Source organism: Ursus arctos, unplaced genomic scaffold, assembly GCF_023065955.2.
Source record: "Ursus arctos isolate Adak ecotype North America unplaced genomic scaffold, UrsArc2.0 scaffold_2, whole genome shotgun sequence".
Lineage (NCBI taxonomy): Eukaryota > Metazoa > Chordata > Mammalia > Carnivora > Ursidae > Ursus > Ursus arctos.
This window is the reverse complement of record NW_026622874.1, coordinates 42,315,278-42,334,705: the sequence shown is the minus strand read 5'-3', so window position 1 is coordinate 42,334,705 and position 19,428 is coordinate 42,315,278. Positions and strand designations below refer to the sequence as shown.

The following is a 19,428-nucleotide window of genomic DNA, read 5'->3' as shown; positions in this document are numbered from 1 at the left end:
AATAAAAAATTATCCATAGAATAGGACAGAATTTAATACTTGAAAGTATAATCTGAAAAAATGATCAATGTCTAATGCAACCACCATATGACTATAAAGCTATTAGTTGTTTTTATTAGTTATAATACATAGTGTTGTCAGAAAATGCTATGATTTGTTTTGAAAAATAGAAGCTTCCACCATAATCATTTTTATTTCCCTAAGACGCATCTACTTTTATCTCTTTTAGCTGGATATGCAGGTCTTTTTTTTTTTTTTTAAGATTTTTTATTTATTTATTTATTTGTTTGACAGATAGAGACAGCCAGCGTGAGAGAGAACACAAGCAGGAGGAGTGGGAGAGGAAGAAGCAGGCTCATAGCGGAGGAGCCTGATGTGGGGTTGATCCCATAACGCCAGGATCACGCCCTGAGCCGAAGGCAGACGCTTAACCGCTGTGCCACCCAGGCGCCCCAGGATATGCAGGTCTTTATCTCGGTTTCTCTATAACATGCTTCACTTAATTTTTTTTCAGTTTCTGCTTTTATCTATTCACTTCACACTCTGGAAAAAAAGAAATTAATCTTTTCCACCTATTCCAGTACTTTTGCCATCTCTCATCATTTCAAATTTGTTCAAGTGTAATTCTGGTTAGATTGAAATTGAGGGCATATTACAACTAAGTGCTATTTACAGATGAGCTATAAGGAAACATGGTTATTATGCATTTCCTGCATAAATTTTTTTGTTGTTGGTGGTGATAATATATTCCTAAAGTCAATAACAACTTATTTTTATAATTGCTTAATTATATATGTACTTAACTCATCCTGAGATCTCTGGCAAATGTCTAATCTTTCTTTAAGACTTTGAGATATGCAAGATATTCTATAGATTTCACCTTCCTGAAGAAATCTCTCTGAAACCTTCTAAACCATTCCAGGTTACCCTTATGTCTAATGGTCTTTATACTGCCATCCTGGGGATTTCCTTGGCTTCATATTTATTGTCTGGATTCCATAAAATGTCTGGTTTCCTCCATATCATGATTCTTTTCTCAGTGTATTCATTCCTTTCAGTGGGGGTAATTTCCTTAGAAAGCAGGCATGGTGGAATGTTTTTGGAGACAATGCTGAAATATGATTTATCCTACTCTTACACAAGTTTGATAGGTTTGGCTGAATATAGAATTCTAGTTTGGAAATATTCCCTCAACGTCTTGAGGGCATTGTTCCATTGTCTTTTGGCTTACAGTGTTGCTGTTGAAAAATCCCAAATATATTTTGCACGTGACCTATCCCTTGCTCTCCTCCTGCATCTTCAACTTTCCTTCAATATTCTGAAATATTATGATGCTGTGTCTTGATGTGAATCTATTTTAATTCATTATAGTGAGCACTTGGTGACCCTTCCCATTTGGTAATTAACACACTACTATTCTGGGATTATTCTTAAATTATTACACTGATATTTTGCTGCATTCCTTCTGTATGGAAGTTTTATCATTCAGATCTTAGACCTCCTGGACCAGTTCTCTAATCTTGTCTTTTCTTTACTGTTTCTATGCTTGAATTCTTGCTCTAGTTTCTTGGTGATTTCCTCAACTTTATGTTATGAACTTTTTTCTTTTTTTTTACCTCTGCTATCATATTTTCAATTCCTAAGATTTCTTTTTTCCTAAATGTTCTTTTAAAAATTTAGTTTCCTGGGGCACCTGAGTGGCTCAGTCAGTTAAGCATCTGACTTGATTTCAGCTCAGGTCATTGGGCACAGAGCCTGCTTGGGATTCTCTCTCCCCCTTTCCCTCTGACCCTTCCATCTCCTCCCTCTCTTTTAAAAAAAATTAAAAAAAGATAAAAGATAAAAATTCAGTTTCCTGTTCATCTTTCATCCTTGCAATATCCTATTTTTCTAATAATATTAATTGTAGCTTTTCAATATATAACTTTACTAATACATATTTGACATATATAATTTTCAAATATAAAATTCAGAGATATTTAGTAAACTTACCAAGTTGTATAATCATCACCATAAATCAGTTTTAGAATATTTCCAACACCCCAATAAACTCCATCATGTTCATTAACTGGTTCCCCATTTCCTCCACCTCCTCCTGACTTAGGCAATCACTAATCTGCTTCCTGTCTGCATACATTTACTTTTTATGGCATTTCGTAAACATGAAATCATACAATATGTGGTCTTTTGTGTCTGCCTTCTTTCATTGAACTTAATATTTTTGAGGTTCATGCAAGTAACAGCACATATAAGTAGTTTCCTTCTATGGATAAACAGTATTCCATTGTATGGATATACCACATTTTGCTTATCTATTTACTAGTTGATGGACATTTAGGTTTTTTTCAAATTTTGGCTATGATGAACAATGCTGCTAAGAACATTTGTATGCAAATCTTTGGTGGATATATTTTTATTTCTCTAGGATAAATATTTTATTTTGTGTTTTGAAATTGTCTTCTTCCTCAATAATCTGTCCTCCTTCCATGTTTTCTCCTTCCTGTTTATTTTGTGCCTTTGTGGTTCATTCATTCATGTGGGAATTTTTAGTTGTATTCTCCTACTTAAGAGTAGGGGACTAATAAAATTTATTGAAAACTCTGGGTGAGATTCTTTTCATTGAGTTTCATGGGGCATGAAACTGGATCACTGGATTACTGAATGTCTCATGTCTACATCTTCAGGCATTTCACTTGGATTGGTTGGATTCCCTAGGGAAGATCTCTAATCTGCTGCTGAATGTACCTTTCACTTAGTTCTCTGAATTTAGTGTGGTATTATTGCCCTCAACTGTCCTCTCAATCCACAGAGTATCTGTGTACTCTCACCACAGAAACAAACCTTCAATCTTTGCCCGTGTGGAGTGAGGGTCAGTACTACAGCTGGGTGAACTGTCAGGGGGAATGGGAATCTGACAGCTATTTATGCAAGAATATGTTAGACTCTTCAATTCTAATTATTAGATGAAGTTTCTACGTCCTTAAATCTGGTGTCTTTCTTTAATTAAAGTAAGAGAAAATTAGCATTTGGGGCAAAGATAAATCATCTGAGTTCTAACGCTTGACTTTTCTTGAACCTTCTGATATTTGAGAAAGACGGTGGAATGTTATGAGCCAATCTTACATCTCATGAGACACTAAGGTTTTATTCTTTGTTTTTATATGATCAGGAAAAAAAGTTTTCCTCTTCATACAAAATCCAATGTCCTTAAGTTATTATTTAATTGATGTCTTTTTTTTTAAAAAGATTAACTTTAAGAATATTCACTTTAATGGGACTTTTGTATCTTGTAAAACTATGACTGAATATAGATACTGTTCTTCATGTTATCTAAAACCTTTCAAATAAGAAAGCCTATAATATAATGTGTTCTTGTAATAACAAATCTTTCTCAAGATTAACTTTTATCCTTTCATGTATCAGACTATAATTACTACATAATTTAACAGTTCTATTTTTGCCTTACTTACCAGGAAAGTAAAAGTAGAATTCTGGCTCAACTGTAGCACTCAGTTCATTTTAGATGTACGATAACATTAATTTCTCTGCCTCTATTAATATATTTTGTTGTAAAAAACCTTGATGGTTTTATTTTTATCTTTAATTATTTAGGTTGCCTCAATTTTTATATAATAGGCAGAATATAAAATTTAAGTAAACATATATGTGCCAAAAGATGAATTGAATTCAATATAGGAAGACAGGAGGTACCATCTTTATTTAACCCAGTTCCCTTTTATCTTCTCAAGGATGTGTGTTTTTCATATAAGCTAGAGTTTTGGGGATTTATAAACATTTTACTGAAGGATCTTTTTTTGTGATGGGAAGAACTGACCAAAATATAATGTTAAATGCTCCATGATGGCAATACAAACACTAAATTATCCTTACCCTAACTATAATGTAAATAGTACACAACAAAGTCCCTTAATAATATAAAATGATGACATGAATATGAACTTGACCAAGGGTAGAAATTACTGTTCAAATTCACAAAGCCTATACATAAGATAAGAGCATGATAATACTCTGGTGAATGGAAACTTTCTTTATACTCAACAAGCTCAAATAAGAAATGGTTAATTGCTTAGGTGTGAAAGCATTTGTCTTCTCTTAACCTTTAATAAAATAATAATTTTTTAGATACAGTATTCTTAAATTTTAGGCATATCTGGCCAAACTATTTTATGAAGTAGCAGAGATGGCAATAAAGTTCTTTTTAGCACACTTGATCTACAGTGAAACTGCTAGAAACACCTCAGAAAAACTGAACAATTTCCTGCTGTCTTCAGTATTACTTACTTAAATGTCAAATCATACATTTTAGCAAGTAAACAAAAATCCACTCCTTTGCTCATATGCTTTTTTTCTATATATGGATTCAGTGATTTTAACACAAACCAGTTTAATGGCTACATGGATTACCAAAATACAAATAACAGATCTGAGCCCCTTAGTTGAGTTAATTTTGCATAAGACCAAAAATAGACAAGGCTAACCAAAATTTTGAATAACTTCGAGATATTTGAGAAGAAAAATATTTCAAGAATATAAACCATAATTTATATTAAACAATTTTATAAATATTGGTAGAATAGTGTATTTATCCAAAATTTTTATTTCCTAAAAGAATCTAATTTAAAAGGTGATGTTTTACCAAGGATATAAAAACTATTTAGAACCACAATAATGTGGCCAGATCAGTGTGGATATGTTTTTAGCTGTATGAAGCCACTGGAAATTTTGTTCCATATTAATAGATTCTAGTTTGCTTTTAAAAATACTGAGCTTTCCTCTGGGAAGGTCCGGTGCTACTCCTGGAGTTTTATCTTGGCTTCAGAGTAGTCTTTAATCTAGAGTTTGAGAAATGTGAATTTCAAAGCTTAGTAACTTTGTTTTACTTCCTCCCAAATGTGTATATGTGAAATGAGTATATTAGAAAGCTATATGGCTAGCCCTGAAAACTGCTTTTATGTGTCAGAAGTTACTTAAAATTAATTTGCTTCCTGAAAATCTAGACATGCAAAATCCTAGACCCACAAGAGGCTTTCAGAGCTCAAAGTTCACAAACTCTAGAATAGTCCCTTAGCCAACAACATTTTGAGGAATTCAGATGTAGTTTACTTCAACAAATGATTAAGTTTTTTGCCTCTGAGAACTGACACTGTGTGTTCAGAGAGCATTCTTTTTTACTTTCTTTTTTTTTAGAAATCCATTTCCAAGATTAGGAATGGCTATATTCAATCAGATTAATCATTAAAACTGGAATATTTTGGCATTTCCAAACCTCAGATGTAGTAAGTTTCTGAGATTCAGTCCTGTAGATCCCAATGGGAACGTCTCCGGTAGAAGAGCACAGCTTCTGGTAAAGTCTGGCATAAGTTCTGATCCACAGGTCATCCTCAGTGATTTTCATCTATAAAATATGTGTTATTAAAAAAATAAAAACTCAGGGGTTACTTTTCATTTTTAAAGGCTACATATATTAATATTTTGAAATCTCAAAGTGACATTTCGTAAGTGCTTAAGCATATACTGAACTTATCTATGGTACTCCACCTTAGCTTATCCCCAGGGTTCCACAAACTTAAGAAGACCAACTACTCAATTTGTGGCAGCACGACATTGTATTAGTTCAATATCGTAGACAGTAGTCACTAGTAATTGACTGGGAGATGTTGGAAAAGAGGTGTAGACTTTTTTGAATGTTGCAATGACTACAGGCTGCTACTGGAAATTAGCAGACAGGCTCTGCCGATGCTACAAATCTTCAAATGCAAAAGACACTCCAGCACAAAAAGAAATTGTCCATCTAAAGTCCTAATAATGCTCATATTGAGAAAGGGATATAACAAAATGATAGGGCTCCCAGACAGAGGTGTAAGTACTAGTCCCCTCTTTGCTTATCATAAACCTGAATTGTTGGCAAGTCGCTTCACTGAATACACTTGGATAAAGTATATTCATTTATAAAACAAAAAGAGGGGGGTTAAACTTAATGGTTTTCCTCAACAGTACGGCGTCCTATGTCAGAAACCATCAGTCTCAAATGCCAGCTAGAAAAACACACTTGTTCTGAATTTTATATAGAATGGCTATATTCATGATTAATTTAAAATAATGTTTTCCCTGTAAAATTTTTAAAGAATTAAAAAACTATGAAGATATTCTTTGAGCACATATTAGCCACAGTACATTCTAGATGGATTTCAGAAACTTTGTTAGAACAGTCTTCTATTCCAGCAAATATTAACTTACAGAACAAAGAAACCCTGATCCTGGAGTAGTGTCCAATCCCAACAGAAGTCTGGTGATAGAAATCATATAATCCTTTACAAATGACTGCAATATAAACAACATATGTGTTTATTATGTGTATGAAATGTACAGAATAGCTCAGTGAGAACATCTTACCATTTCTAAAAGGTTACTTCTCATAACACATCATTAAGCCCCCACAAAAAAGGAAGTAAAAATCTATCCTGTCAGTGTCTTAAATACACAGGCATAGGTAAGCTGTCCACGAGGGAATACAGGGAATTCACTAGAATATCCTGACATGCTTAAGTTTTATGTACTATTAGACATGATAAAACAGATTTTAACTAGATTTTTTAATAACGAAAAACTATGAGCTAAAACAGAGAATATAAAAAAACCTTGAAAACTGAAATTTGCAAGGAGATGTTCCAAAAGGTTTTTTAGGATTTAGCTCTTTGCTAGTAGAATAAATTTCTAATATTTCAGTAAATCTAAATATTAATGAATTAATAATTTAGTATTAAATATCATCAGACTATTTGATGTGCTAGCATATATGTTTTGATATATGGCTAGAACACTGCTCAACAGAGTATTAAGTTAACAATGCTTTCAATTTCTTGAATTTATTCTTAGTTCTGAGTGAAAAGAAAAACTTGCAGCAGATACAAGCACATTTCACCATGACATGTAATAATTATTCCATAGATTGTATGAAATGACTGTCTTGAATTAAATCTTCAAGTGTTAAAAAAATGAAAAATTTAAATACTCATCTAGTTATTTTGCATAACAAAGATTTTTTAAAAAGTTATAATACCTTTTCAATACATTTATTAGGGTACTTTGTTCATTACTATTTTACCAACAGCTAGCATCAGAACACTAAGCCCTGTCATCTAAACAAGAACAAAGGAAAGACATCCATTCCCTTTTCTCAGGCCAAAGAAATGGCAGTTTGGTTTTGAGGTGTGTTAGTGTCCTTGTGGTTATAACATCAACTAACTGGAGGCCACCAAGAGCAATGGTGACAGGCACCTTTCAACTTCACTTGTAACTCAGTGTGTGCTAAAGAAGAGGACTGTTTAAGCACATTCTCAAGCACTTAAAACTATTTCCCAAAATGAAAAATTGAAAGTACTCATGAGGGAAAAAAGGCAACTGCAGATTTGGCAAATGACTATTATAGATTTTTTTTGAGTTGGATGTGGTTATGCAGCTGATTTGTCTACTGCATTTGCCATTGATGCATCCCTTGTCCAGAGGTCATTTGTCCTGTAACTTCATTAGGGCAAAGACAAGGGGTAGGAGTGAGCCAAAAAGACAGGGACAGCCCCACCTGCTATTACAAAATCCGTGCACTCAACCTCATGGAATTCGATCACAGATGAATCTTTCTCAGTTTCCCTTAGTATCTATTTAATTTAATTTAATTTAATTTAATTTAATTTAATTTTCAAGATTTTATTTATTTGAAAGATAGAGAGAGAGAGAGAACGAGCAGGGGAGGAGCAGAGGGAGAGAGAGAAGCAGGCTCCCAGCTGAGCAGGGAGCCGGATGCGGGGCTCAATCCCAGGACCCTGAGATCATGACCTGAGCCAAAGGCAGACGCTTAACTGACTGAGCCACCCAGGTGCCCCTATTTAATTGTATTTGAAATAATATTTTTTCTCTCCCCCTCCTCAGATTATACTTAATTTTTAATCATTGGCTTTCCAGCTCCACAAAGATGAAAATTAAGAAAATTACTAAAAATATAAAAGTGATCTGTGTTTCAAGTGGGAAGGAGAAAAGGGACTATTGACAAGATATTAATAAAGAAAAAAAACCTTCTGGTAAGTTAAAAAAAAAAAAAAGAAGCACCATAAGAAACTCAAACATTATACAAATGTGGAATTATTTACCACAGGGATAGAGTTGTGAGTAATCGAATGAGATGTGCACAGCCTGAAGATGAGGGTTCACACTAACTACTGGATAGTTGGTCTTTCTGAGATCTTGTGTCTATTCTATATATTGTGATTGATAACACTGCCTACATCATCGGTTTCTTTGAGGAAGCAACTGATATGATGTCTAGGATAGAATTACATTAATAGTAAATCACTGTACAATTGTAGACATTAATAATAGTTCTTTTTAAAAAAATATATAATATAAACATTTATCCTCAAGAAGATGGGTTTGAATCACTAACCAAAAAAATTAGATGGCATTTAGTATATTTTAAGAGTATACGCATACTTATTATATAAATTAAGGAATTATATATCTAATTTCTAATATTTATTTTTAATCAATAAATGAGTACTCTTTATCTGAAAAATGAACCATAACGTTTCTTGCCTGACATCAGACAAAACTAAATAGGCAGTTACTAGTTTGAAAATTGTTGTTTTGCTTCACCCTTTCCGCGGTGGCTTCAGATAAGGCATAACTCCCTGTATGTGTATTTACAAGAAAAAACATAAGGTAAAAATGCCCAGAAAGAAATAACTATTGCTTTCCACTTCTGTAGAACAATTTCCCTTCTATTTAGTCTATTAGACTTTCTCATGAGATTTTATTTAAACATAAGATACCAGGGCTAAAAAATCTGAAAACCACTGGTGCATAATGACATCAAGCATTTGACTGCTATTGACATAGACCCTTCAGGTTCAGCATTGTTCTTCAACAAGCCCTCCCTTCCAATCCCCTCACGAAGAGATCGGAAGTATGCCTGTGTAATGGCACGTGGAGTGGAGGCCCCTCTCTTGGGTGCCCAGATAATGTGCCTGGAAACTTCAGGGTGAACAGGAGTGCTTAGTCTCCTCTGCTGCGTTTGTCCCTGCACTCATCTGGCATAAGCACATGGGTTGTGACAGTGCTAGAGGCACATGCATGGGCATAATCAGCCCAAAGGCCAGTTGAAGAGCTTTAACGATCTTCAGATCAGTTTATTCAGTCAAGCATTGCAGAAGAGGGTACATAAAATACATACATCAAAAAGAAAATAGCATGACAAAATGATTGAATGCTTAATTTGAGATTGAAGTTATCAAATAATTTAAACCTCCATGAATATGTATTTCCCCTTAATAGAAATATTTATAAATTGTCTGATTACCTGAATCAAAGAATATGAAATATTAGTGCTGCTCAGTATCTATTTTTTCTAAAGTAGGCAGTAATTAGTGGATATTTAAAATATCCTTGGTTTATCAGTTCATTGACATCATTTTGGTGTCCTATTTTTGAAAATGTGCATTATGAAGGTTGTCTTTTTGTTTTAATATAATCATTTTGTTCTTACCTTCTTTTTTTACTCTGGTAGCATGCTTATAGGAATAAGCAAAATGTATTAAAATGTCACCCAATACACTGTAGGACACTGATGTTAAAGAATGACTAAAAATTATTTCATAAATTATTCTGAAAAATAATGTTTTCCTTACACAATGTTTCATAGGCACATTTGTCATTAAATACACAAAATAAAACACTGAATTACTTCCAGGGCCCATTATAAGTTAACAGCTCCGTGAGAAACACTAGATGTATTATTCATTTAATAAAATTTAAATAAAATTAGAATAAACATTTTAGAGAGAAAAAAAGAAACACTGCATACCTGATAGAGAAGAGTGTCCAACATACTGATGCTGAACACCCTCCCGGCAGCAAAAGGCAGTCGAAACATAAAGGCTAAATTAGAACCTTTCTCTCGTTCTTTCTGTTCAGAAATTTGAAATAGAAAAATTTGTGAGAATTCTATATTTTATGCTTTTCTGCTTAAGTTTTCCTGACATATGTGAAGAAGATATTTTCATTATACAGTTGTTAGCTATGAATGTGCATACTTCACACATTACAGTAAGTGTATATAGCTGTAGTTTTAATATGTCCCTTTAATTTTTATACCCAAGTTTTCTTAATCAATGAAAATACCTAAGGAAGGTTAATCTTCTCATACACTAAACATGTGTTAACTCTTTTTTTTTTTAATTTTAAGATTTTATTTATTTGTCAGAGAGAAAGAGAGCACAAGCAGGGGGAGAGGCAGGCAGAGGAAGAAGCAGGCTCCCCTCTGAGCAAGGAGCCAGATGCGGGAATCCATCCGAGGCTGTTGGGATCATGACCTGAGCAGAAGGAAGACGCTTAACTGACTGAGCCACCCAGGTTTCCCTCTATTTACTCTTTGTTAAAAAGTTTTTATTTAAATTCCAGTTAGTGAACATACAGTGCAATATTAGTTTCAAGTGTAGAATTTAGTGATTCCGCACCTCCATACAACACCCGGTGCTCATCACAAGGGCCCTCCTCAATCCCCATCACCTACTTAACCATTCCCCACCCACCTCCCCTCTGGGAACCACCAATTAGTTCTCCATCGTTAAGAGTATTTACTCTTCATAAATGTTTCTGCAAAGGACTTGAGGTAATATAATAAAAGGAACAAACACAATAAAAGCATTTAATAATATGCAAAAAAACCGAACCAAACCAAAACAAAACCCTAAAGCCACATAATCTATTATAACACCTGGAAGTTTTGCTTTTGAATATTCTCATATGTGAGGACACAAAAATAGGCAGGTAGGAGCCATCACATCCAGTGGTTTCCAACTTTCTGTCATCTGAGTTTTCATTTCCCTAAATGCCTCTAAGTTGTGCAGCCACAGCAAGCTGCAAGTGCAAGTAAACGCTGTAAATGCCAAAAAAGAAAAAGAATAAAGAAGAAAAGAAAAGAAGAAAGAAAAACAAGAGAAAACGAAAAGAAACAGTGTGTGTGTGTGTGTGTGTGTGTACTGCATTGTGTGTTTCTTCTGAAAAATTATATTGCTATTATCTTCCCTTAATAAATGAAGACACAAGAGCAAATGTTTGTATAAAATCGTAAGGAGTTTCTTAAGAATCCAAGTTAACTTGTACTTAGCAAAGAGTAGTCTCAAAAATGCTGGTGTTATTTGTTGCCAACCTTACTTGGAAAGATAGATACAGCTAAGCAAATAAAAAAAAAAAAATCAGCCCTTGCCCCTTGTGGCAAGGGAAGGAAGCTCTGGTTTCTAATGCAGCAAATTTGGAGGCTCCTCAAGGGAAGGAGAGCCTCCCATACCCAGATTTTAAAACTGTGTGCCAAAGAGTATTATTCAAGGGATGAAAGAGGGCTACTGTGTTGCTTGTTGTGAAGGCACGAGGCTGACTGGACCCCCAGGCATCCTCTGGACAAACTGGTTGGGACAAAGACTCAGCCCTTCCAAGCAGCAAGAGGAGTTATTCCAGCACATCCATCACATCGATCTGCTTGAGAAGACTGTCTAGACTATAAGAGTATCCTCACTTGAGATTGTAGGGAGAGGATAAAAGGTAAAATCAGCAAGTGGTGCCCCAATTTTTGTCTGCTTCCATTACATCATAGTATCTTCTCTAATTTAGGAGTCTAGGTGTCAAGAATGCTTAGTTTGAACAGTACACATAGGTCGTTTGTAGATGACTTCTCTGTTCTTCCCAGCATGGACTCTGTTGAGTCAGACTGATTGTCTGGTGAAATCCTAAAATTCTTTCCCCAGATTCAGGTTCCACATCTGCATGGATAGCATTCTCATCTTCAAGAATTCACTGTTCTTAATATCAGTTCTGCAAGACCTCCTCATGCTCTAAATGTTTTTAGTATGCCTCACATCCTCAGAAAACCCTTTCATACCCAGGGATGCTGCTCTTCTGCTTGTGTGAATAATTCTGCATTTGTGATTTACTCTCCCTTTTATTATAAACTTTCCTTACAGTACAGAAAAAAACACCAAAGATCTTACAACACTATTTTTAAGACTTACCAGTTTTAAGTTACATTGAAAAGTATGAGCTCAAGTAACTCACTCTATCCTGATGAGAATACATTCCACAATTTCTTTACTTCTAGATGATGAAGTTGGATTAATTTCTTAAACTGCACTTTATAAGCCATTTTTATATATGGGAAAAAGAAGAACTAGAGACGACTAATACTTAGTCTAACCATCCGTTCCAATGTGATATTGTGACAAAATCATTTATCTACCTCTCTGTACAAAAGCAACATACAAGCTAGAAGTTTTACACATTGGCAGTGGCTAGTCCAGATTCGTAACTATAGAGGAATTTCATTTGGCCTGCAAACATTTACTGAGGTCTAATAAGTTCCAACATTTAACATAAAAGTCTAAATTTCTGATTCCTTTTAAATTTGGAAAATCTGATATCATATGTCATGTCAACAACTAGCCAGAGTTGAAAGCATCTGCTTCCTATGCGATTCATTCTTTCTTACATATGATTCACTTTATTTATCTGTGTCACCTAATTGCATGGTCAGGCTCTTGATTTCCACTTTGGAAGATAAGATACTTAGTTGGAAATGAGTCAAGGGATCTGTTAGTTCACTTCTTGTTTAAACAGTAACTTATATCAGAAATAACACAGTAAACTAAAAACACATTTACAATGTGTGTTAAATTAAAAAAATGGAAGAAAGCTTTGGCTACAGAATATTCCCACGGCTTCAGAAAAAATGAAGCTGGGTAATCAAGAAACACTTATCCATTAACTGTTATGTATCAGGCACTGAACCAGGTTGGTAGGATGGAGAGGTAATTAACAGAAGATTCCAGTTTTGCAGGTATTCAGTTTTACTTAGAAGAAAGAATTAAAATCAAATATCTACAAAGCCATGTGATGTGAGCTTGCAGAAGTCCAAGTATTAAGGAAGCCTAAGGAGGATGCAGATGGTGTCATAGATGAAATGACATCATAATTGAGCCTTAAAAGACAGGTTTGCCAAATAGGAAGCAATCATTCATTCCATGTGCATGATCTTATTATTTTTGCTTTTTTATAGAATAAGAGATTTAGAATATTTACACTTTTATTAGCTTCAGTTTGGAGAAAAGCAACCACACTATTCTTTTTTGTACTTTTATCAAACTATAAAATAAACTATGTGTATTTACTTTTCAAAAATAAAGGTAAGTTCTGTACTATTTAATGATGTTCAAAAAGTTGTAACTCATAAAACACAATTATAATTTAAAAAATTACTAAAACAGGCTAAATCATCAACAGTACCCGTGATGAAGGAAGGCCTGAAAAACAAAAGTGCTTGTGAACTGCTGGTATCTTGCTGAAAGGAGATAAAGAATTAGAACCAACTAAACTGTCTGCAGAAACAGTTGGCAGTCCCCACTGGGGGGAGTTTTGCAACAGAAAAGGTTAGAAAATAACCTTGACATAACAATGAAAGGAGAAAATCCACACGTTAGACTAGGTTATCAGTGTCGATGTGATGTTTTGAGGGGTACTTGAAAAAAGAGTTTGCTTTACCTTCATTAAGAATAAAGGCACCATTCCAGAGACTAGTTTTAAGTAAGGAAGGCTATGAATTTAAAGGTAATATCTAAATATATCCCAGTCCTTGGAAGATAAACAAAGGGTGCATATATTTTTTGTGGACGTTTTATGACATGAAGGGCTGTCGATGAAAATTATGTCATGATTCTGAAAAACTAACAGGAGTTCGAATGAATGACTGATTGCTGAGTCTAGACTATTTTTTGGTTTTCAGGCTACTTCCAAAGGATTGTTGCATATGTTATGCTCCTAAAAAACTGATTAAAGGGGTGCCTGGGTGGCTCAGTCAGTTAAGCATCTGACTCTTGATTTCAGCTCAGGTCATGATCTCAGAGTTGTGAGATCGAGCCCTACACTGGTTCATAGACAGCCATCTCCTCCCTGTGTCCTCACATGGTGGAGGAGTTCTCTGGGGTCTCTTATGAAAGCACTAATCCCACTCATGAGGGCTCCACCCTCATGACCTACTCACCTCCCAAAGGCCCCTCTTCCTAACACCATCACATCAGGGCTTAGGTTTCAACATATGAATTTTGGGGAGGGACACAAACATTCAGCCTATGGCAACTTTGGACATACTGTATGAAATCTTAATACTATGCACATTCTTAACAGATAAATTTACATATTAAAATAATTATCCACATAAATAACATTTTTTCACTCCTCTAGAATGGATCAGGTAATGCTTTTTCACATTTAAAAGAAACAGAAACTAATATCAATATTCTCTTCAAATTCTTTCTGGACAGCCATGGGAAAAGGTAAGTATTTTCTTAAAAACAGGATAAAAAAATTTCCTAATGAATCAAATCCAGTGTAGGCAGATAGCACCAAACTTCCATTCAGCCATTCTAATACTTTGATTATGAATAAAAAGTAGTCCAACTTGTTTGGACAGGAAAAAAAAAAAAGGAAGGCCATGTGTTTTTGTTTGTTCCTATATATCTATGCCTCCCATCAAATTATAAATTCCATGTATTTATTCCGTTGGTAACCTCTAGCATTGAGCAAGGTATTTGGCTCTTAACAGGTGCTCAGTAAATATTACTGGTTTGCATTTAAATTGAAAATATATAAAATTTGCCATTTGCTTACACAGTGAATATATTAAAAAATAAATTTGATAGTCTCACTTATTTCTCCCAGATTCAATCTTCAATTTTTATCATTTTGCTCTATCATTGACTACAAAGTGATATGATTTACAGACATGACTCTTTGCATTCTGACACCAATTCTTTGACACCAACTAGATGTCCCTACAATTCAATTCAGTTATGACACTACCCAGAGTTGGCTCAGACCCCGCAGGTTAAGGGGCTCAGTCCCACAAGACTACTCCCATTTCAGACACCAGCCGCAAGTCTCAGATGTCTCCAAGACAACTGTGTCCAGCCTGCTACAAATTTGGAGCTTCTCACAAGCCCCTCAGTTTTGATAATTGGCTAGAATGTTCACAGAACTCATGAAAATGTTATACTTAATGATGATTATTTTATTATAAAGAATGAGAATAAATGGCTAATAAAAAGGTACACAGGGGAAGGGAGCTCTCCAAGTCCTGTTTTTCAGAGTATTTATCAGTTTCATTATGGAGACACGATTAATTAACTCACTGGCCACATGATTAAACTCAACGTCCAGCCCCTCTGATGTCCCCGGAGGTTTGAAAGGTGATGAAGATGTGTCATTGATACTTCCTCTAACAAAGTAAGTGTAGCAGGCATCAGAAACACAGTATAAGAATTAAGTGGACATGGGGGGCAGCTGGGTGGCACAGCGCTTAAGCGTCTGCCTTCAGCTCAGGGCGTGATCCCAGCGTTGCGGGATCGAGCCCCATGTCAGGCTCCTTCACTGTGAGCCTGCTTCTTCCTCTCCCACTCCCCCTGCTTGTGTTCCCTCTCTTGCTGGCTGTCTCTATCTCTGTCAAATAAATAAATAAAATCTTTAAAAAAAAAAAAGAATTAAGTGGACATGGAAAATGAGACATGAAATAAAAAATAGAGAAGGGGAGGACATCAATAGGAAAAAAAGAACTTTTCATCTCATTTCCCTATAAAGACTTACTTCATCTCCTGTTTTGATGCATTTTATAAAAAAAGCCTTTTATTCATGCTTATAGCTCAATTTGCTTTAAGACTGCTTTCTTTAAAATTGCTTTTGAACTGTCACCATTCCCCAATAATGATCATAATTACAGTTGAGCTATCCTATGGTAATTACACAGTGATGTAAGAAGCAAAGTAATGAAAATGTGAGATGAATAGTGTGAAATAAAAATATAAATATTTGGTTTTTGTCCCTGGTTCCTGACATAGAGCTTCAAAAGCGCCTAGAATTTATGAGTAATTGGAGTGTTTTTTGTTGTTCATATCTTTCAACCATACCTGATTTTATGCTAAGGAGGCAACTCATGGAGGATCCCCTAGATAGCTTCAGGATGAGATCCAGAAAAAGTAACCACATGATTAGTATACTGAAACTTTCAACATCTTCGTCACCTTTCAAACCTCCAGGGACAGCAGAGGGGCTGGACGTTGCCCTATTCTTCGTAGGCATATGACTGGACTGCATTTCCTAGTCCCTCCTGAAGTTAGGTGTGGCCATATGATTGAGTTCTAGCCAATGGCATATGAGTGGAAGTCTACGTGTCACTCCCAGACCTGACCCATCTGTTTAATATTGGTGTGTATATACTGTCATTTGCTGCCTTTAGTTGTACATTGCAAGAAAGACAAGTAGCTCAAGCAAGAATTAGTTTCAAGTAGAGACTAAAAATAAACAGGGAACTCAGAAATTAGGAGCCTCTAATATTTAAAAACTGTGCACTTCTAAATGCCCACAGGAGAGAAAACTGAAACAAGGCATTAACAGCAAAGTCCAACCCAGCACTACTGTCTCAATAACCTCAAGGTAGCTTCCCAAGAGATAGAGAGAAGCACGGGTTGAGAAGGCAAAGAAATAAAGAACTTAAAAATTATATTTAAGAAGGAACATTGGGGATCATCTGGTCATAAAAATTTATGGAAGTAAGTATACCAGAATTTTATCAAGTTTTTGAAAGAAATTAGCAGACTCATCTAAGAAATCTTTAGACTTTAAAAGTTTAGGGGAAAAATGCTTTCATAAGCTTAAAAATCCTTAGATTTTTTTCAAACTTCCATAAGCAATAAGCAGGATAAAAATTCACATAGGCTGCAAGAAGTATGTATTCCCAAGGTGACGTGGATAAAAGTAGCTCAGAAAGAAGCTTGAGGTGAGACAAGTGTCACATAAAAAAACAGACAAGGGAATTCCTCAAGAGAGCAAATCTAAAACAATAATCAAGGAATTTCCTTTTCACAAGAACAGATGGGGGTCCTCAACAATCATTCATTGCTCACATCATTGTCACAGACCAGTGATCCTTTGTGCTCTCAGTTCTCTCCTTTTCCTAATGGAAGTTTTTATTCTTTTATATCCTCTTATATTCTTTTATATTCTTCAGTGAGTGGCCTCTTCCAGAGAATTCTTACAGATTATCACTTCCATTACCAGTGACAACCAGTGTTCTAGAAGAATTCAAGGTCTACTAGGAAACCACCCAAACGTAATCATCACACAAGTAAAACAGCCAGGGTCAATGCAATCTAATCTCCCACACTCATTCTAACAAATTCTAGCACTTCTCAAGTTTAAATGAAAACCACTTAGGGTCAAAAAAGTGTGTCAAGCAGCCAAGCTGTTGTTTGTTTCTAATTCAAAACCTTGATTATGTTTCTAAAGGTGAAAGCTTTATCTATGAAGGTGAAAATGCATCTAATTATAGATAGAATAAAAGGATATTCATAAATATGTTTGAAAGATTAAAAATCTACCTATTCCTCAGCTAATAATAACTCTGGACTATTATTCAATATTAGAAACAAAGATCAATTTCCCTAGCCTAAAAATATCTCCTTGTATCCAGACTACAATGTAGAAAGATAATTACTAAGTTAGCTGTATTTATACCAGATAAAAAGCATTGGCTGGAAATGAACAGTTACTATATCACTGACGGCACATATGTTAGTTTACTAGGGCTGCCATAAAAAAGCACCACAGACTGGGTAGCTTGAACAACAGAAATTTACTGTGTCAGAGTTCTGGAAGCTGGAAATCTGAAATCAAGGTGTCAGCAGTATCGGTTGCTTCTGAGGGCTGTAAGTGAACGATTTGTTCCAGGCTGCTTTCCTTGCCTTGTGGATGGCCGTCTTTTCCCTGTTTCTCTTCAAACTATCTTTCTTCTCTTTATGTATGTCTGTTTCTGTATCCAAATTTACCCTTTCTATAAGGATGCCAGGTGTACTGGATCAAGGCCCACCGCAATAGCCTTCTTTAATCCATTACCTCCATAAAAACCCTATCTTCAAATAAGATCACATTCAGAGGTAGTAGAGGCTAGGACTCCCAGCACATCTTTTTTTGAGGGGGAGGAACACAATTTAAGTCATAATAGCACTAAAGCCTAAAAAGTTTCTATGTGACAAAATCTCTATATCAACAGATAAAATGGTAATAACTGAATTGAAAAGAATTTTCTATGGCTTTAAAACCTCCAAACCAACTGGTTTCAATTCCAATTCCCCAAGCCCCACTACTCCTTAATAATTAGGGAATATACTGAATTCCTTTACTCTTTTTGGGAAATATCTAGTATATGTAGGGGTAAATACAAATCTAAAAAATAAATGAATTTCTCTGATGCCAAAAGAGAAGAAAACTCCATCCTTCCCCCTCTTTTCCCCATAGCGTTTCCTTTAGAAAACTCACGATTGTAAATCCTTTCTCTGTCGCTTTCAGAGAGTTGCAAACCTTTTGAAAACCTGAATAATCTCTAGCCAGTTTTGTATCTCAGAGAAGTCTCTCTTGGAAGCTTTGGAACTATCTTTCTGAAATGCGAACATAAAGCATCCTCTCTCTCTGTCTCTTTGGGAAGTTAGTCTAGGTATCTGGCTGGAAGTTGTAACTGCTTGCTTGTTGCAAAGATACAAGAAGTTTTATTTTTCCTTTATATTAAGACAATTGACATGTTTGCAGGTGATTGTATTTGCCTAGCCATATAAAAGAGTGAGATGCCTCTCTATTTTTGCAATCTTTTTAGTGGATTTCTTGAGATGTATATCACAGTCTGATTTAATGCTTATTCAAGTAAAACTTCCCTACATTTGAGAAGAGGATTTCTATATTAGTGGAAGACTTTGTTTTTAATTAATTCCCCAACAAATATCAAAATGTCATATTGTTCTTCTTTTTCCCTAATGCAGTAGACACACAATAATATAAACACAAACACTCAACACTATTGAAAACATCTTCCACAATTATGACCTTGAAACATCCACTCACTTAGCATAAAACTGAATACAATGGAATATTTATAAGTGAAATCCACAATAATTTATAATTATGTTTGTAGTACCATTTATTTGAATACTGATTGTATGCCAAAACTGGGCTAAATGTTTTGGATAGATCATCTGGTGTAATCTTTGCAATGACCCTATTATTTAGCTATTACCACTATTTCTAGAGAAGAATCCCAAAGCTATCAATGTGCAAATAATTTAACCAAGTTCCATTCCTAGAAAGTGGTAGAGAAATGGACCAATGTGACTCCAGAGCTGTACTCTTCATCAGTAGGTAATCCTAGTGTGTCAAGAGGGAGACCATCAAACAGCACGTCAGCACTGATTCCAGCTGGATTCCGGATAACCGGCTTTGCTTGCGGGTGCTGAGCCAATTTAGCCATGCTTGCCAACCTTTCCATGTTGTTAA

At 35.1% G+C, this 19,428-nt stretch overlaps 1 protein-coding gene across 3 annotated transcripts in view; it reads right to left on the bottom strand.

Annotated features, from left to right (window-relative positions):
- KCNT2 (potassium sodium-activated channel subfamily T member 2) overlaps window positions 1-19,428 on the bottom strand; it is a 346,348-nt gene that overhangs the window by 46,313 nt on the left and 280,607 nt on the right. For 2 of the 3 annotated variants that reach the window (XM_048225452.2, XM_026489786.4), the window contains exons 22-24: window positions 9,875-9,976; window positions 6,259-6,342; window positions 5,288-5,416 (exon numbers count right to left, since the gene is read on the bottom strand). In XM_048225452.2, coding sequence (XP_048081409.2) covers window positions 5,288-5,416; window positions 6,259-6,342; window positions 9,875-9,976 — 315 coding nt within the window. Of the gene's footprint in view, window positions 1-289; window positions 544-5,287; window positions 5,417-6,258; window positions 6,343-9,874; window positions 9,977-19,428 lie in introns of those variants that run through there. The other variant, XM_048225453.2, reaches the window with a different exon arrangement.